The following is an 18,535-nucleotide window of genomic DNA, read 5'->3' as shown; positions in this document are numbered from 1 at the left end:
GCAGAGCTCCATATCAGGCCTCATCTGCATTCGCTGGTATGTGTGACTGTGTCCCTCCCAGTACAAAGATATGGAGGTGAAGGGGGATGGTGGGGGTGCAGAGGCTCAATAGCAGGGTTAAAAGAGAGAAGGAGGATGGAAGTAAAGAGGAGGAGGAGGAGAGGATTTCTGAATAGAGCCACAGTGCAGGCATTCTTCTCTTATCTCTTATCACTCTCTACTCAGATCAGATGGCACACGGGGGTAGCCTGTGTCCACTGTGTCTAATAGTGGTTAAAGGGCCCATATCCTACATTTTTCATGGCTGGATCTAACGCTAGGGCCGTGGGAAGGTGTTTTAAGGCATTTTACGGTGTTTTAAGGTGTTTTACATATTGACGTCATGTCACAGTCACATTGCCACCATTTTGGTAGGCAACATCAAGTTCATTCAGCAGTGCTGTGGTGGTTTGTAATGAGAAAAGGCCATAACTGATCCAGCAAAGGCTGTAAAACATGTTTTGTTTTTAAAAACACATTTTAAATCACATTTCTGAAGCATTTTAACTGATATATTTGAATGTTTTGCCCTGATTTCATTTGATTTGTTGCTGTAGTGATTATGCTAAAATCTAAAGGGCTGAGATTTGCTCGCATTATTATTTACGTGTCCCAAACCACACACTAGCACACTTCATAGCATGCAAAAATAGCACATATACCATTAGAAGTGCACTCATTAGTGCAGTAGGTGAAGTACAAGAGTGTGTGGTTTGGGACGCGGCATTAGATCAGCCAGTGAGACACATCAACACCTAGGGGCTTGTGGGGGCCTTGAATTTTTTTTTTTATTTTTGCCCTGAAGTCCACTTTAAATGTCACATTTTTGAGCATCTATAAACACATTAATAACGTGTTATAATGCATTCATAAGGCATTATAAACAGGGTTAGACATATTTGTAAAAATGAATTACACTGATTTATACTTTATAGTTTTATTATACATGAATTGTTAACATAATGCATTATAAGTAGTGTTAATAACATGTCTTATTTTCTGTGCCAAAGAAGTCAATCCCAGCTTGGAGAGTGTAAAGTAAAGACAAATACACAAAGTTTATTTACACCCTGGGATGTCCAGTATTTTATTTCTCCCCACTGGTGCTGTTAGGACTGCATCTTCAGGGCTCCGTCCTCCAAACAGGCTGTCCAGGCTAGAATTATTGCTACAATGTGCTTTTCTTAACCAGTGCTCTCACTTTAAACACTACATTACATCACAGTAAACCAAGTACCTATCAGCCCCTCCCCTGAACCCCCTCTGACATCACACTGAGCATGAAGTCACTGTGGAGTGAAGGCCTGGAGAGAGAGATGGGAGATAGCAGAGTGCTGTCATTGTAATTTGTTCCCATACTGGTTCTAACATCAAGCATGAGAACCCTTCACTCTGTAACACCACTACACTACAGTACAGTGTTAAGTTAGTGCCAGGCTAACGGTGGTGTACATTGACTTTCCCACATTGATAGCAGCTCTAGTTTAAACTCTGACATTTGAAGCCTGTAATGTGCTTTACTGTGAATGTTTTAGTGTTTCAGTAAATCCTTCAGTAAATACTTCAACTTGAAGCCTCACTCTGAACACTGGAGGAGGCTTTAGTACAGTACGCTTCACTTTACTTAGAGCGGACAAATACAACTTACGAGCTCTTATAATTTGTTATGATGAGTACTTATAATGTATTATGTTAACAATTCATAATGTATAATAAACATGGCTATAACGTATAGTGCATTTTTATAAATATTTATAGCTATGTTTATAATGTCTTATGAATGCATTATAACATGAATGTGTTTATAGATGCTTACAAAGGTGACATTCATAGAAAGTGTTACCACTTTACTTAGAGGGGACAAATACAATTTACAAGCTCTAATAATTTGTTATGAACATTACTTATAATGCATTATATTTGCAAAATTATAATGCATAACAAGCATGGCTATAACATGTAATGCATGTTTACAAAAATGTATAGCCATGTTTATGATGCTTTATGAATGCATTTTAATGTATTATGAATGTGCTCATAGGTTCTTAAAGACATAACATACATAGAACTTTAAAAATGTTCACACAGCTCAAAAACTCTTTAAAAAAAAGATTTATTTTTCTGCAACAAGGCCTACAAATCTCTCTTCACTGCTCTCCTCCCAAAACATATGGCAGTTTATCACTGTCAGTTACCCTGAAGCTCAGAGGGGAGATGCTGTGATCTGGTTTCTCTAATTAATCTGATGGGTTTTTGCTCCATTGTTGTTGTTCCTCACTCTCACTCGCATCTGGGAGTCCCTACTAATGTGTCTGTGTGTTTGTGTTTGTTTGTATATATTTGCAGGACAATGACAGTGCTGACCAACGCTCGTAAAAAAGATGGTTCTACAAGCGTTCTTTAGTAAAGACAATGGTTCTTAATAGACTGCTTGTATTTTTTCATGTTTAAGGAGTTCTTTGCATGGTGAAATGGTTCTTCAGATTTTGAAGGTCTGACTGGTTCTATATGGCACCAAAAAGTGCTCTGCTTGACATTGTAACAATAGCAGAACACTTTTTGGTGCCATATAGAACCATGAAGCATGAAATTTACTTTACTAAAGAACCCTTGAGGAACCATCTTTTTTAAGTGTGTATTTTAAAAATAACAACAACAACAATAATAATAATAATTTTTATTATTATTATTATTATTATTATTATTATTGAAATAATAATCCATGATTAAACATAAAACACTATAATAATAATAATAATAATAATAATAAAAATTATTATTATTATTATTATTATTATTATTGTTATTATTATTATTATTATTATTATTATTATTATGTTGTATTTTTATGTGGCTCTACAGGTTCTATTTTGTCTGTTCCAACTTACCAAACCTCAGAAAAATGAAATATAGTGATGCATATTGTGTGTCATGAAAATGGCTTGAAGTATTGTGATATCTTTTTTTGCCATATCGTCCACCCTTAAATGTCTGTTCAGAGTTATTTGAAAAAAATATGTTTTCTGTTTTTTTTCCAGATGCTGACAAATGAATAACTTGTATTTTTCTGACTTTTACACCGTACTGTATATGATACATATGAGGAGTTTATTATTACTTAATAGACACTGTGTCCAATACATATGGAACCTGTTGTTAATACATATATTTAATTGTCTGTATTTAATACATCTGGTACATATTATAACATATAGATACTTACATATGGGAAATATTAGATATACAAATATAATTAACATTGTGTTTTAATGCTGCAGGGCTCAGTGGAGTCTATAAAGCTGGCTCTGGGCGGCTCTTTGGCCAGAGCTGGACTCCTCATCGACTGTCCGTTCCAGGGAGACTCTAGTTTGCACAATGCAGGTACACTCTGAGCACTGAACAGCACTGTTTAATGGAGATTTTTAACCTCTCCCTTCATTAGCACCCTCTGTTTAACCACTACTGCTTGCTGTGGTCATTCCTTACCCACCTGACCGGCCTCCCATTGCTTACTAGAGCTACTGCTGCCTCACTTCTACATATCACAACTTTACTTCCACAATAGCACAGTCCCTAAATCTGCTGCTGTCAGACTTTCTCATTCTGAAATACTGTATGTTCTATTTCCAGGTTTCCATGTTTCTGTTTTTTGTTTCTTTTTTGGCGTCTTTTGCACTACTTGTGTGTTTTTTGCACTATGTGGTGTGTTTCTACACCGTTTTGGTCCCAACAGAGTCGAGCTGTGGACGTACACTCTCTGCCCCAGTTACATTGACATTTGGCTGCTTCTGCTTAGCGAGTGCAGAGGAGTCTTAAAACAGTGTCATCATCATAGTTTTCTTTTTATCTCAATAACCAGATCATCACTTAATCCATTTCCTACACAAAACACAGCTAAAGAGAGAGAGCTAGCCTGTTTTCTTTCCCTGCTAATAAAGCTGACACAATGTCTTATCGTCATGGTGGGTTTTAATTTGTAAATTACCATATTTTTAACCCTTGTGTGGTGTTCAGGTCTGTGGGACCCATTTTCAATGTTTACCAAAAGAAAAAATGATGATTTATTATTATTTCATCCTCAGATTCTTGTTCTTTGCTCATTTTCTGTGAAGAATATATAAAATAACCCATTTTCAGTGTCTTCACTCTGTTCACCCCCCACACATTTATACTACACATGTGGTGTTGGGTGAACCCGCAGGGAGTAAAAGTGTGGAGGTGCTGTGTCCTTCACTCTGTTCTCCTCCTACATGGCCTCCTGTTAGTGTGTGTGTGTTTGTATATGTGTGTGTGTGTGTGAGGGTGGACAACATGGACAGGCTGCTGACTGGCTACAGCTGCTAAAGGAGAACCCTACACTGGACACTTGTGATATTTTTAAACATCTGGTATTTTTATAGAAATTGTTATGACTGTATTAATTTAAACAAACAGTAATGCTGTGGGTCCACCAGACCACTGAGTAACAAACACATCAACACCACACAAGGGTTAAATGCCATATTATCAGTATGCCAAAGCTAAAATCCATTCAGTGTAAGTCATGTAGCCCAATAGTACGCGGGTACACTGTCTTTACTCATCAATCCAACAAAACATTGTCGTGGCAAAAAAGGCTGTCGTGCATGTCTTCTCCTTTTTGTTTCTCTTTTTGTTTATGTCACTAAGAAGTACCTCAAACTAAGCCTTTCATTATACACTGATCAGGCATAACATTCTGACCACCTCCTTGTTTCTACACTCATTGTCCATTTTATCAGCTCCACTTACTATATAGGTGCACTTTGTAGTTCTACAGTTACAGACTGTAGTCCATCTGTTTCTCTGATACTTTGTTAGCCCCCTTTTACCCTGTCCTTCAGTGGTCAGGACCCCCATGGACCCTCACAGAGCAGGTACTATTTGGGTGGTGGATCATTCTCAGCACTGCAGTAACACTGATGTGGTGGTGGTGTGTTAGTGTGTGTTGCGCTGGTCTGAGTGGATCAGACTCAGCAGTGCTGCTGGAGTTTTTAAACACCTCAGTGTCACTGCTGGACTGAGAATAGTCCACCAACCAAAAATATCCAGTCAACAGCGTCCTGTGGGCAGCGTCCTGTGACCACTGATGAAGGACTAGAGGATGACCAACACAATCTGTGCAGCAGCAGATGAGCTATCGTCTCTGACTTTACATCTACAAGGTGGACTGACAAGGTAGGAATGTCTAATAGAGTGGACAGTGAGTGGACACAGTGTTTAAAAACTCCAGCAGCACTGCTGTGTCTGATCCACTCAGACCAGCACAACACACACTAACACACTACAAAGTGCACCTATATAGTAAGTGGAGCTGATAAAATGGACAATGAGCGTAGAAACAAGGAGGTGGTCAGAACGTTATGCCTGATCGGTGTATATACTCATATTTTCTGTGCGTAAGACAAGAAAGAACTTCACTTTTTTAAGTAGCATGCTAAAATGCTAACATGCTGCCATCTTGTGGCAATATGAAATGCTTTTCATATTTTCATTCACATTTTTTTTTCCTGATAGTGTTTATGACTAGAAAGAGAAGATGTGGGTACATTCTATACATATATGAAATCACATGTCACATGTCTATGTATGTATGTCTGTATATAAACATCATGTTTTTGGCTGATCTGCTCTGTGGTTAGCTAGATAAGCTAAAGTGGAAACACTGATGTGTGATTGTTGTGCTTGCAGTCAGCAGTGACATTAACGCCATACTGGGTAAGTAAGAGACGTGACATCACACACAGAGTGAAATACACAAATCTATTTATCCAGAAAACACTAATGATCTGTCCGTTCATCTCTCTGTTCTCGTCTCCTCAGGTGATCACACCAAAGCTCTGATCGGTCAGCTGATCATCTTTAATCAGATCATGGGAGAGCTGAGAGAGGACATCAGGGAGCAGGTGAGCTAAAACAGAGAGATGGACTGAAAGAAACATGACCGATGAGGGGTTTAAGTGATAATCCAAGATTTTGGACAAGATTTGGGACAAGAAGTCAGTCCCTCACACTCATAACTGCAGAACTTACATATTAGTTTCATTGTAGATACTGAATAATTTGTAGTGGATACTGAATAATACTATATCGTATGGGTCCCAGAATAGAATAGAATAGAACAGAACAGAATAATAATTAGTTAATAATTTTAGTCGTTCCTAAAGAAAATCTTAGTAGTACCAAATAATTCATAATAGATGCTGAATAATTCATAATACATGCTGAACAATTCATAGTAGATGCTGAATAATTCATAGTAGATGCTGAATAATTCATAATAGATGCTGAACAATTCATAGTAGATGCTGAATAATTCATAGTAGATGCTGAATAATTCATAATAGATGCTGAATAATTCATAGTAGATGCTGAATAATTCATAATAGATGCTCAATAATTCTTAGTAGATGCTGAATAATTCATAGTAGATGCTGAATAATTCATAGTAGATGCTGAATAATTCATAGTAGATGCTGAATAATTCATAATAGATGCTGAATAATTCATAGTAGATGCTGAATAATTCATAATAGATGCTAAATAATTCATAGTAGTTACTGAATAATTCATAGTAGATGCTGAATAATTCATAATAGATGCTAAATAATTCATAGTAGATGCTGAATAATTCATAGTAGATGCTGAATAATTCATAATAGATGCTGAATATAAATAGTAGATGCTGAATAATTCATAGTAGATGCTGAACAATTCATAATAGATGCTGAACAATTCATAGTAGATGCTGAATAATTCATAGTAGATGCTGAATAATTCATAATAGATGCTGAATAATTCATAGTAGATGCTGAATAATTCATAGTAGATGCTAAATAATTCATAGTAGATGCTGAATAATTCATAGTAGATGCTGAATAATTCATAATAGATGCTGAATAATTCATAGTAGATGCTGAACAATTCATAATAGATGCTGAATAATTCATAGTAGATGCTGAATAATTCATAATAGATGCTGAATAATTCATAGTAGATGCTGAATAATTCATAGTAGATGCTGAATAATTCATAATAGATGCTGAATATAAATAGTAGATGCTGAATAATTCATAGTAGATGCTGAATAATTCATAATAGATGCTGAATAATTCATAGTAGATGCTGAACAATTCATAATAGATGCTGAATAATTCATAGTAGATGCTGAACAATTCATAATAGATGCTGAATATAAATAGTAGATGCTGAATAATTCATAGTAGATGCTGAATAATTCATAGTAGCTGCTGAATAATTCATAGTAGATGCTGAATAATTCATAGTAGATGCTGAATAATTCATAGTAGATGCTAAATAATTCATAGTAGATGCTGAATAATTCATAATAGATGCTGAATAATTTATAGTACATGCTGAATAATTCATAGTAGATGCTAAATAATTCATAGTAGATGCTGAATAATTCCTAATAGATGCTGAATAATTCATAGTAGATGCTAAATAATTCATTGTAGATGCTGAATAATTCTTAGTAGATGCCGAATAATTCATAATAGATGCTGAATAATTCATAATAGATGCTGAATAATTCATAGTAGATGCTGAATAGTTAATAATAGATGCTGAATAATTCATAGTAGATGCTGAATAATTCATAATCGATGCTGAATAATTCATAATAGATGCTGAATAATTCATAGTAGATGCTGAATAATTCATAGTAGATGCTGAATAGTTCATAATAGATGCTGAATAATTCATAGTAGATGCTGAATAATTCATAGTAGATGCTGAATAATTCATAATCAATGCTGAATAATTCATAGTAGATGCTGAATAATTCATAGTAGATGCTGAATAATTTATAGTAGTTACTGAGTAACTCATAGTAAATACTGTATAATTCGTAGTGGTTACTGAATCATTTATAGCACTTAGTTAATAATTTATAGTCGTTCGTAAATAATTCTCAGTAGTGCCAAATAATCATTAGAAGTTACTAAATAATTCATAGCAGTTACTGAATAATTCATAGTAAATACTGAGTGAAATATTACAGTTACTAGATCATTCACAGTAGATTCTATTTAATAATATATACTGAATAATTAATTAAAGTAAATGAATACTTCATAGTAGATCCTTAAAAATGTAAAGAAATTGTTATAAACAGATAAACGGGAGAAAAAAGACAAAAAATGATGAAATGTAGATGGTAACGTGTTTTCTTTGCTTCATCTGTATTGTTGGGCTATCGTTTAATATGATATTTGATGTCCTTCACAGACGAAGGAGATGTCTCTGATCAGAAACACCATCCTGGAATGCCAAGTGTGTGGTGAGTGATGGGAGGAGATATGGTGGAGATGCTGTATAATAAAGGGGGAGATAGATGGAGACGTTAAAGCAGAAAGTAGGACGGAACTGCTCGAATGGATCATCTGGTCATTTGTTAAGCAACGTGAAATATTCATTTAGATATTGAGGAACCAGGTGACATTGAAAGAAAAGCTAGCATATCAAACTTCAATGCTGAGAGAAGGCAGAGAAATAGACACAGACAGCATATCGTAAAAGGTTTTTTCACTAAATGATGTGGATGAGCTGGATATCTGTGATCTTTTGCTTATTTTTATTTAATAGAATCATCATATTTGTTGTTTTTAAACAGGTATTGTAGTAATACTCCTATTTCATTGTTAAAAATGGGTTGAAAAGAAAAGGGTTAAGTTCTTGAAATGCCTAACAGAAAATTATCCAATCAGGATTGTTCTCTCTGTGGTATCTAGGTAGATACAGCCAAGCTGCTCTCCCATTGGTTAGGGCTTCAGAAACTGGACTGAAGGCCTTACATTTCAAATTAACTACTAACATAATTTGGGAAGTGACAGAGGAATGAACTGATCATGATTTAATTCACAGTGGGACTAATTTAGTGAGAAAAAACGTCACTCTGAAAGGCAACGGAAAACTGGAAAAAATGGACCATTCTTTTTAAAGACAGAGGCAACAGGAATTAAATTACATGTGCTGAAAGAAATAAAAAACTGTCACTGATACGAGTCGTAGTCTAAGCAGATGTCCTAGGTAGTTGTTTAGAATGGAAAACAGCGGCAGCAGCTCTACATCAGAACTGTGTACTGAAAGAGTCACTGTAAAACTGATACATACAAGCCCAGATATATGATAATGTCTGTTACAAGCTTCACATAAAACACACGGAATGTCATTTCAGCTATGAATCATAGTAATTCTCTTATAAATCTAACTTACTAAATTTTTATACTCTCATCTCTCCTCATCTGTTTCTCTCTTTACAAGTTCAAGAGCAAGCTCAAGTTCAATGTAGCTTTATTGGCATGACTGTAAGGTCCAGTACTGCCAAAGCATTATAACTGTGACAACAATGGCAATAACAACATTAATATATAACAATAATATATCAAATAATAACAGTAATAACAACAAGGTCACTAGGGTGGGGGTATATGGGGTGAAGTTCTCTGGGGTGGGGGTATATGGGGTGAAGGTCTCTGGGGTGGGGGTATATGGGGTGAAGGTCACGAGGGTGGGGGTATGTGGGGTGAAGGTCTCTGGGGTGGGGGTATGTGGGGTGAAGTTCTCTGGGGTGGGGGTATATGGGGTGAAGGTCTCTGGGGTGGGGGTATATGGGGTGAAGGTCACGAGGGTGGGGGTATGTGGGGTGAAGGTCTCTGGGGTGGGGGTATGTGGGGTGAAGTTCTCTGGGGTGGGGGTATATGGGGTGAAGGTCTCTGGGGTGGGGGTATATGGGGTGAAGGTCACGAGGGTGGGGGGTATGTGGGGTGAAGGTCTCTGGGGTGGGGGTATGTGGGGTGAAGGTCTCTGGGGTGGGGGTATATGGGGTGAAGGTCTCTAGGGTGGGGGTATATGGGGTGAAGGTCTCTGGGGTGGGGGTATGTGGGGTGAAGGTCACTAGGGTGGGGGTATATGGGGTGAAGGTCACTAGGGTGGGGGTGTATGGGATGAAGGTCTCTAGGGTGGGGGGTATGTGGGGTGAAGGTCTCTGCGGTGGGGGTATATGGGGTGAAGGTCTCTAGGGTGGGGGTATGTGGGGTGAAGGTCTCTAGGGTGGGGGTATATGGGGTGAAGTTCTCTGGGGTGGGGGTATATGGGGTGAAGGTCTCTGGGGTGGGGGTATATGGGGTGAAGGTCACGAGGGTGGGGGTATGTGGGGTGAAGGTCTCTGGGGTGGGGGTATGTGGGGTGAAGGTCTCTGGGGTGGGGGTATATGGGGTGAAGGTCTCTAGGGTGGGGGGTATATGGGGTGAAGGTCTCTGGGGTGGGGGTATGTGGGGTGAAGGTCACTAGGGTGGGGGTATATGGGGTGAAGGTCACTAGGGTGGGGGTGTATGGGATGAAGGTCACTAGGGTGGGGGTATATGGGGTGAAGGTCACTAGGGTGGGGGTGTATGGGATGAAGGTCTCTAGGGTGGGGGTATGTGGGGTGAAGGTCTCTGCGGTGGGGGTATATGGGGTGAAGGTCTCTAGGGTGGGGGTATGTGGGGTGATGGTCACTAGGGTGGGGGTATATGGGGTGAAGGTCTCTGCGGTGGGGGTATATGGGCTGGGGATATAGAGAGGGTGGTCACTCAGGTCTCTCTCTCTCTCTCTTTCTCTCTCTCTCTCTCAGGTTTCCATGAGCCCCAGTCCCGCTGTATCCCGAGCCCCTGCTATAAAGGTGTGTCCTGTATGGAGGTGATGGAGTATCCAGGATATCGCTGTGGCCCGTGTCCAGAGGGCATGACCGGCAATGGGACGCACTGCCAGGACATTGACGAGGTGTTAGCCGACATTTTGAATTCTGAATTTAAATCTCGAAATTGTAATGCCCACTCAGCCTGCAGCTGATGGTTTGTTCCATGTGTAAGCGCTCATTTTATTAAAGTAATTGTTTTGTGATGTCATGGAAACCAGCACATTTTAATTATAAAGAGAAGTTATAAGGAGTGTCACAGCCCAGACTGCGTCTTGAAGACTCAACTCAGGGCAGCCAATCAGAACAGAGCTCATTTACAAATATCAGTCTTCAAGGCACAGTAAGAAAAACTACCTATTTAACTCTAAGACATGAAGAGAGGTTGGAAAATGGCCTCGTAAAACCACACAAACATGAATGCAGATACTTGAAGGTGTTGACGGTATTTCTCATTATACTCTCTCTCTCTCTCTCTCTCTCTCTCTCTCTCTCTCTCTCTCTCTCTCTCTGCTCTCTCTCTCTCTCTCTCTCTCTCTGCTCTCTCTGCTCTCTCTCTCTCTCTCTCTCTCTCTGCTCTCTCTCTCTCTCTCTCAGTGTTCCATAGAGCCGTGTTTTTCCTCTCAGGCCTGCGTGAACATGGCTAAAGGTTTCCGCTGTGATCCGTGTCCTGCGGGCTTTTCGGGCCCCGTCCTCAGCGGAGTCGGTCTAGAGTTCGCCAAAAAACACAAACAGGTTAGTCTTCCATCTCCCACTGATGGTGAGGATGATGAGAGCAGTGCTCTCAGACGAAGGTGCAGCTGATTAGGATTTTGTGTGTTTTTCAGGAATGCGTGGATATTGATGAATGTGCGGATCAGACTGGAGCCTGCGTGCCCAACTCGGTCTGCATCAACACAGCAGTGAGTAGAAGTCCTTATTTATGACATGCTGCCTCTGTCAGTTTAAAAGAATTTATATACCACTATGTGTCCAAAAGTTTGTGGACACCAGCGTTTCCTCTGAAATGAGGGGCATTAATAGTGAGTTTGTGGTGCTGTAACAGCCTCTACTCTTCTGGGAAGGCTTTATACTAGATGTTGGAACATTGCTGTGAGGATATGATTGAGCATTAGTGAGGTCAGGTGCTGATGTTGGATGGTCAGTTCTGGATCACTCTGACTCATCCCAAATGTATTGGATGGAGCTTGATCACTCCAGTTCCACTGCTCCACAGCCCAATGCTGGGGGGCTTTATACCCCTCTAGCCCACGCTTGGCATTAGGCATGGTTAGTCTCCAGATCATCCAATTCTATTGGCTTTTCAATCATTAGAAGGACTGTCTGGATATTCATGGACATTTTAAAGAGATCTCACAAAATGCATCGTTTGATTAAATATGATACAGTGACGTCTCTGTTCCCGGTCTCTGTTCCTCAGGGCTCGTTCCGGTGTGGTCAGTGTAAGGCGGGTTTTGTGGGGAATCAGACCACAGGCTGTTTCCTGAGGAGAACCTGCGCTCTGCTGGGCTTCAGCCCCTGCGACGTCAACGCCCACTGCGTGATGGAGCACGGCTCTGACGTCATCTGCATGGTCAGAACACAGAGTCTACCTCAGTATCAGATCAGGGAGTACTGATCATCTAGAACCGTGCAGTGCTGTTCTACACTACAGACTAACAGACATAAATCTCTTACTTTTAAAAATAAACATTATACGTGCTGTTATTAACATACAGTAGAGAGGGAATGAATCATTAAATTAAAAAAATTTAAATCAAATAAAAATTTAATCAAGATAATACGGTGCCATTACAGGAGAGAAACAAAGGAGATACCTAAAAACCTTTTATTATGTAATATGAAGCAAGCATAAGAGTAATATATGCCCTCTATATATGAATGTTTATTAATAATCACAATTATAATAATAATATATTTTTACACATATTTGTTTATATATGGCTGAAATATATTTGCCATATTTGAAATTGGCCATTTTCAAATAAGTTGGCATATATTGTCAGAAATGTGTTCTTTTGAGACAAATATAAGTCAGATAAGGTAAATCAATATTTGGTAATAAATGCCATGTATTAGAAACTTTTACCACTATGAATCTCCATATTATTATTATTATAATGATAACTTAATTTATATAACACTTTCCATACATACATAAAGGCCACTCAAAGTGTTTTACAGTTTATGTGAATAAAGAAGTAAAACAGTTTAAATAAACAATTCAAAGAACAGATTAAGTATTAAATTGTGTATATTGCTCATGTGAAATGTGGTTGTATGTGGGCTGCTAGCTAACCTTAATGTCTCTCTCTCTCTCTCTCTCTCTCTCTCTCAGTGTAATGTGGGTTTTGCGGGTAACGGTAATATCTGTGGGGTGGACTCTGACCTTGATGGCTATCCCGATGAAGCTCTGCCTTGCATGGACAACGACAAACACTGTAGACCCGTAAATATCCTTCATCCTTCGTTAGCGTCCACTTTCCTCTCAAAAATTTGGAGACATTTAGTGTTTCAAAATGTTTTTAATACAAATGAGTATGTTTTCTTATTGATTTGCCATAACTTCCCATATTGAATCGAAAGCTGTTTAAATTTTGCCATTTTTCTTTACAAACAAACCCAGGAGCAGCTGCCAAAAGCCCTACCAGGGGAATAAAGCCAAAATCTACCTGTTTTATCCCCATTTTGTGATGTCAGCACTCAAACCTTTCAGCTGTTTAACCCAGAGTTTCGATACGTGCTTTTAATGATAGTTTAAAAAAGAAAACTGTCAAATCATTATTTAAACCTGCTCTTCATACAGAGAGAGTCACTCTGATGAACATGAAGCTGAGTGTTTATGATAAATCGACTGAAGCATCAGCACAAAATGTTGTGTCCCCAAACTTTTGATGTGCAGCGTACAGACCTCCCTCAAACTTAAACAGGACTTTGGGTGTGTTGCTCTTTCTAACTACTGTTGTACGTCTGTAGGATAACTGCGTGTCCACTCCAAACTCTGGCCAAGAGGACGCGGATGGGGACGGAATTGGCGACCAGTGTGATGAAGACGCAGATGGAGACGGAATAAAGAATGTGGAGGTGTGGCTTTCATTCGCAGCACAAGGCCTGTCACAGTTATTACATAATCGCCTGATTGAAATCAGTTGAGCTGATCGCAGTTATTGTCCATAATCAGCTTTCACAATCGAATAAATATAACTTGGGTGAGTTTTCATCCACCGATTGAGGTAAAAGCATGTAAATAAAAGAAAGCAGAAGTATTAATTAAGGCACATCATGGGTCTCACTTCTGCCATGGCGTTATGACACCTGTAGAGGGCAGCGGTGAGTAACGTTTGTTTATTTTAGCTATTTGGTCGGGAGCTACTGAGTACCAGCGATTTGGAGAGATAGAAATTTGGCCACTTTGGGCTTTTATTTTAATAGTTGTACGAAATAAACAAAAACAAACAATTCAATTGTTAATCACAATTATTTGTAAGGTAATAAATCATCAGGTAAAATTTCAGAGAACTTCGCTGTCTAAAGCTTCGCTCGCTGGTGCCACAGGAACGTTTTAGTCTCTGACCGCCTGCACTCAGCCTGCAACTGCTTTATATGATTATAATTAACTTAATATATTGTATATTATATAATGAACTTTCTATCTGATCTAAATAACTTTTTATGCACTTTTCTATATTTTCTGTTCTTTAATTCATTTCATCATCAGCTTTTACTTTCTTGTTAATACTTAGGTATTGTTTTGTATTTTCTTTTTCAAGAAATTAATTTCTAATTTAATTTAAATGTTATATTACTAATATATTTATTTGATTCGTCAAAATTTATCAATTTATTCTGATTTGATTGATTTTATTACTCTTATTACTACTACTACTACTACTACTATTATTATTATTTTTATTATTATAATTATTATTATTATAAATATTTTATATGCTTATATGAGCTACTTTTTTTCTCATTAGTCTTAGGTCTTCAATCTCTGATCTCTGTATAGACTCAGCTACATTGCAAATGAGGTTCACCCTTGATTTACTCCAAGTTTAAAAGTTGATTGCATGGTTTGTTTATTATAGTGACAATCCTGTGTAGCACATAAGTCACCTTTATCCATAATATTCACTTGGTGTTATATCAAGGTCAGTTAGTTTAATGACAGCAGTGCTCATAGGGTCATTTATTTTTTACTGTTACATTATTTAACAAGACAGACATAGAATTAGAATATTGCTAAGATGTATTGCACAATTTGTGGTTGTAGTAATAATGGAAAAGAAATAAAAAAGATGGTTCTTTTAGGGTTCTTTAGTAAATAAAATGGCTCTATATAGAACCATGAACACTCAAAGAACCTTCAAATAGAATCTTAAAAATGTGCTCTAGATGGTTCTATATATAACCTTTTTGAAAAGGGTTCTATATAGCACCAAATGGTTCTACCATTGTTATGATGTCAAGCTTGTGAGAATAGAACAACCTTTTTCAAAAAGGTTCTATATAGAACCAGCTACAGCACATTCTCCATCAATCTGAAGAGACTTTTCATGATGCAAAGAACCCTTTAATCATGCAAAGGGTTCTCTGAGTGTTCATGGTTCCATATAGAACCGTTTTCTTTATAAAGAACCCTTGAAGAATCATGTTTTGTAAGAGTGTAGGCAGTTAAATAAGTAAATGTAAATTCTGCTGAATTTCGCCTTCAGTAATTTTTTTGGAGCTGAGAAAAATCTATGATTGACCTAAAGCTGGTTAGTGTTTAGTGATTAATAGTTAGTTATTATATTAATTGTACCATCTGCTGCTACGTTTACCTTAAAGGTGCAGTGTGTAAGATTTAGGGGGATCTATTGGCAGAAATGGAATATAGTAAACAGAACCATGTTTTCATTAGTATATAATCACCTGTAACTACGAATCGTTGTGTTTTTGTTAGATTAGAATGAGCCCTTCATATCCACAACATGTTGCGCTGCCATGTTTCTACAGTAGCCCAGAACAGACAAACCAAACACTGCATCTAGAGGGCGCCTTTTCCATTTTTACGCTGAAGCAGCAGCTTGAATTTGGTGGCGCTGTAGCTCCGGTTGATTGATTTATTGTTTGATAGATAGATAGACAGACAGACAGACAGACAGACAGATAGATCACTTTATTGAGCCCAGTACAAAGCACAACAAAGAGCAAAACAAGGGCAAAATGAACAGGAGCAAAGTATTGCTGTACACTATTTACAGATATATAAAGAGAAAGTAGAGATAAATAATAGAATAAAATACAGTAAACAATAAAAGTGATGTGCAGTTCAAAAATACAAAGTAATTGCATGAATACTATGCAGGAGACAGTGCGGTGGTGCCTGTCCCTCCAGGGAATAACCTACTGACTATGGACTGTAGCAATAAATGTTAACAGTTGTACAGTTTACCTTTGACAATTTGACATTTATGGATGCATAAGCGAAGTGACAGTGCAATGTGCAATATTAGTGGACAAATAAACAAAATAAACAAAGTGGCAGTGCAATATGAGTGGCACAGTGTATAATAATGTCCCGGCACAGTGACAAGGTGTTGTACAGTGTGATCGCTGTTGGTACAAAAGGAAGACGTAGAAAGAAAAAGAATCAGTGGTTGCTGCCCATTTTATGTTGTGAGATGTTTAAGAACCAAATTTTGACAAATGGAGGATCAAACTCATTATTTAGCAGAAGATGTGTTAAATAATGTGAATCCTCGGCATCAAAGGAGTGAAAACATGGAACAAATCAGGACAGGCAACAGCAGAAAACCTGATCACCACTGTAGGTTCTACTACACGCTTGGAAAGGGAGGGGTGAGGGAGGGGGACTCAGCTGGTTGCAATCTGCAAGATACCACTAAATCGTACACACTGCACCTTTAATTAAGGCTGTAATCTTTGTGCTTTTAGTTATGTGAGTTGTATTTGGACCGTTTTAGGATAACTGTCGGTTGGTGCCCAATAAGGATCAGCAGAACTCAGACACAGACTCTTTCGGGGATGCCTGTGATAACTGCCCCAACGCCCCTAACGCTGACCAACTGGACACTGACGGCAACGGAGCGGGAGACATCTGTGACAACGACATTGATGGAGACGGTACGGTCAGCGCTGTTTATCTCATCAGACTTATTGTGGTGAAGATAGCTCGCGATTGGTGATTCAGGATGTACTTCCTGCAGGCCCATCTCTGCTGCTCCATGTGAAATGGTAGGGTATTGCGATTAGCAGCCTAAGCACTGACATGTCAGTGGGTGACCAGACGTCCCCGTTTTCTGGGGACTGTTTACGGTGTCCTGTCCCCAGCTAGAGCTGTAACCAGAAATGCCCTTTTTTTGTGATTTATTTTTTATTATTTTCTATTAAAGAAAGAAATGTCCCCGGTTTTAGCTATAAATTAAAAACTCACTCAAGTCCTAAGAAAGACCTGCAGCAGAGCAGACGGTCAGACGTCTCATGTTGTGCTTGTTTCGGCCAGCAGAGGGGGCTGCTGATGCTGTCTACTGACCACTTCTACCACTAGCTCACCTAGCTTTAGAGAACACTGCTGTGTAAAAGGTTTGATGTTTTTCCTGCATTTTATTTACTCCATTAAAGTAAATAACAGAAATAACAGTGAATACAAATTCAAATAGCATACCTGAGAAAACAATGAAGATTTTAAGATTATCTAAAGAGAATATTTGAGAACTTGCAGCTATGAACTTCTTATTGTCTGTCTTAAGAACCTTTGCAAGTCTTTTTTTAAGAAAGCTTTCGTGAATGCGGCCCCTGGACGGGCCCATCATCACCCACCGCACGAAAAATAAACCTGACGGGACAGAACCAGATACCATGTAGTGACAACAATAGCTGTTATTAGATCACAAATAAATAATGTCAAGTCAAGTCAAAGTTTATTTATGTAGCGCTTTTTACAACAGGTGTTGTCACAAAGCAGCTTTACAGAAAAATCTGGGTCCGAGCCCCCATGAGCGTCGCCAATGGCGACAGTGGCAAGGAAAAACTCCCTAAGAGCAAGAGGAAGAAACACTGAGAGGAACCAAGACTCAAAAGGGGAACCCATCCTGCTCTGGTCGACACCGGATATCAAACAGTGTTAGTATAAAGTATTAGAATACAAAATGGGGAAAAACAGGTGGAGCAATGGTCAGTTAGATTAGTTTTAGTTTATGCAGCAGCAGCATCATCAGGAGGGTCAGTTCATGAGGGTGAGGTTTGCACAGCGTTGTACAGCATGAAGCTTAGTGGTGGTCAAAACAGTCCAGAAGGCTGGCAAGCAGTGGGTACCTGACCAAGGCAGAGAAGCAACAGCATCAGACCCATAAGATGGGGAGTTGTTCCCCCCATCCTGTATTAAAATTAAATTAAAATCAAATTAAAATCCTTCAACAAATTTATTCGTTTAACTTTCCATTCTGTGCTGTTCTCCAGCTGTGCAGTGAGCCGTCGCCTGTTTAATCTGAAAGATCTTTTTCTGCACATAGAACATCTGGAACATAAGCGGACAGAACATAAAGGTTTTTGGCCAAACAAATTAAACATGATCTTGGCTACACTAAACTGACCTCTCCTGAATCGACTTGCTGTTGATGTCCTGTTTGTCTTACATGGGCCTCAGTGCTGAGTGGGTAACTCCAGCACACCAGGCTAAAAACTATGTAAGGTGGTGAAAGTAGTGAAGTAAGAAGTAAAACTAAAGGAGGAAACGCAGGTAAAGTCTGTTGAGAGCGAGGGGCGGGCCGTAAA

General features: G+C 38.6%; 1 protein-coding gene across 1 annotated transcript in view; it reads left to right on the top strand.

The window, feature by feature from the left end:
* Positions 1 to 18,535, top strand: part of thbs3b (thrombospondin 3b) — a 51,886-nt gene that overhangs the window by 19,509 nt on the left and 13,842 nt on the right. The window contains exons 4-14 of the mRNA XM_036565922.1: positions 3,318 to 3,420; positions 5,749 to 5,775; positions 5,881 to 5,963; positions 8,308 to 8,359; positions 10,694 to 10,842; positions 11,354 to 11,491; positions 11,584 to 11,658; positions 12,177 to 12,329; positions 13,095 to 13,205; positions 13,733 to 13,840; positions 16,726 to 16,885. Coding sequence (XP_036421815.1) covers positions 3,318 to 3,420; positions 5,749 to 5,775; positions 5,881 to 5,963; positions 8,308 to 8,359; positions 10,694 to 10,842; positions 11,354 to 11,491; positions 11,584 to 11,658; positions 12,177 to 12,329; positions 13,095 to 13,205; positions 13,733 to 13,840; positions 16,726 to 16,885 — 1,159 coding nt within the window. The remainder of the gene's footprint in view (positions 1 to 3,317; positions 3,421 to 5,748; positions 5,776 to 5,880; positions 5,964 to 8,307; positions 8,360 to 10,693; positions 10,843 to 11,353; positions 11,492 to 11,583; positions 11,659 to 12,176; positions 12,330 to 13,094; positions 13,206 to 13,732; positions 13,841 to 16,725; positions 16,886 to 18,535) is intronic.

Source organism: Colossoma macropomum, unplaced genomic scaffold, assembly GCF_904425465.1.
Source record: "Colossoma macropomum unplaced genomic scaffold, Colossoma_macropomum, whole genome shotgun sequence".
Lineage (NCBI taxonomy): Eukaryota > Metazoa > Chordata > Actinopteri > Characiformes > Serrasalmidae > Colossoma > Colossoma macropomum.
The sequence above is the reverse complement of the archived record's forward strand: the minus strand, read 5'-3'. Positions and strand labels throughout refer to the sequence as shown.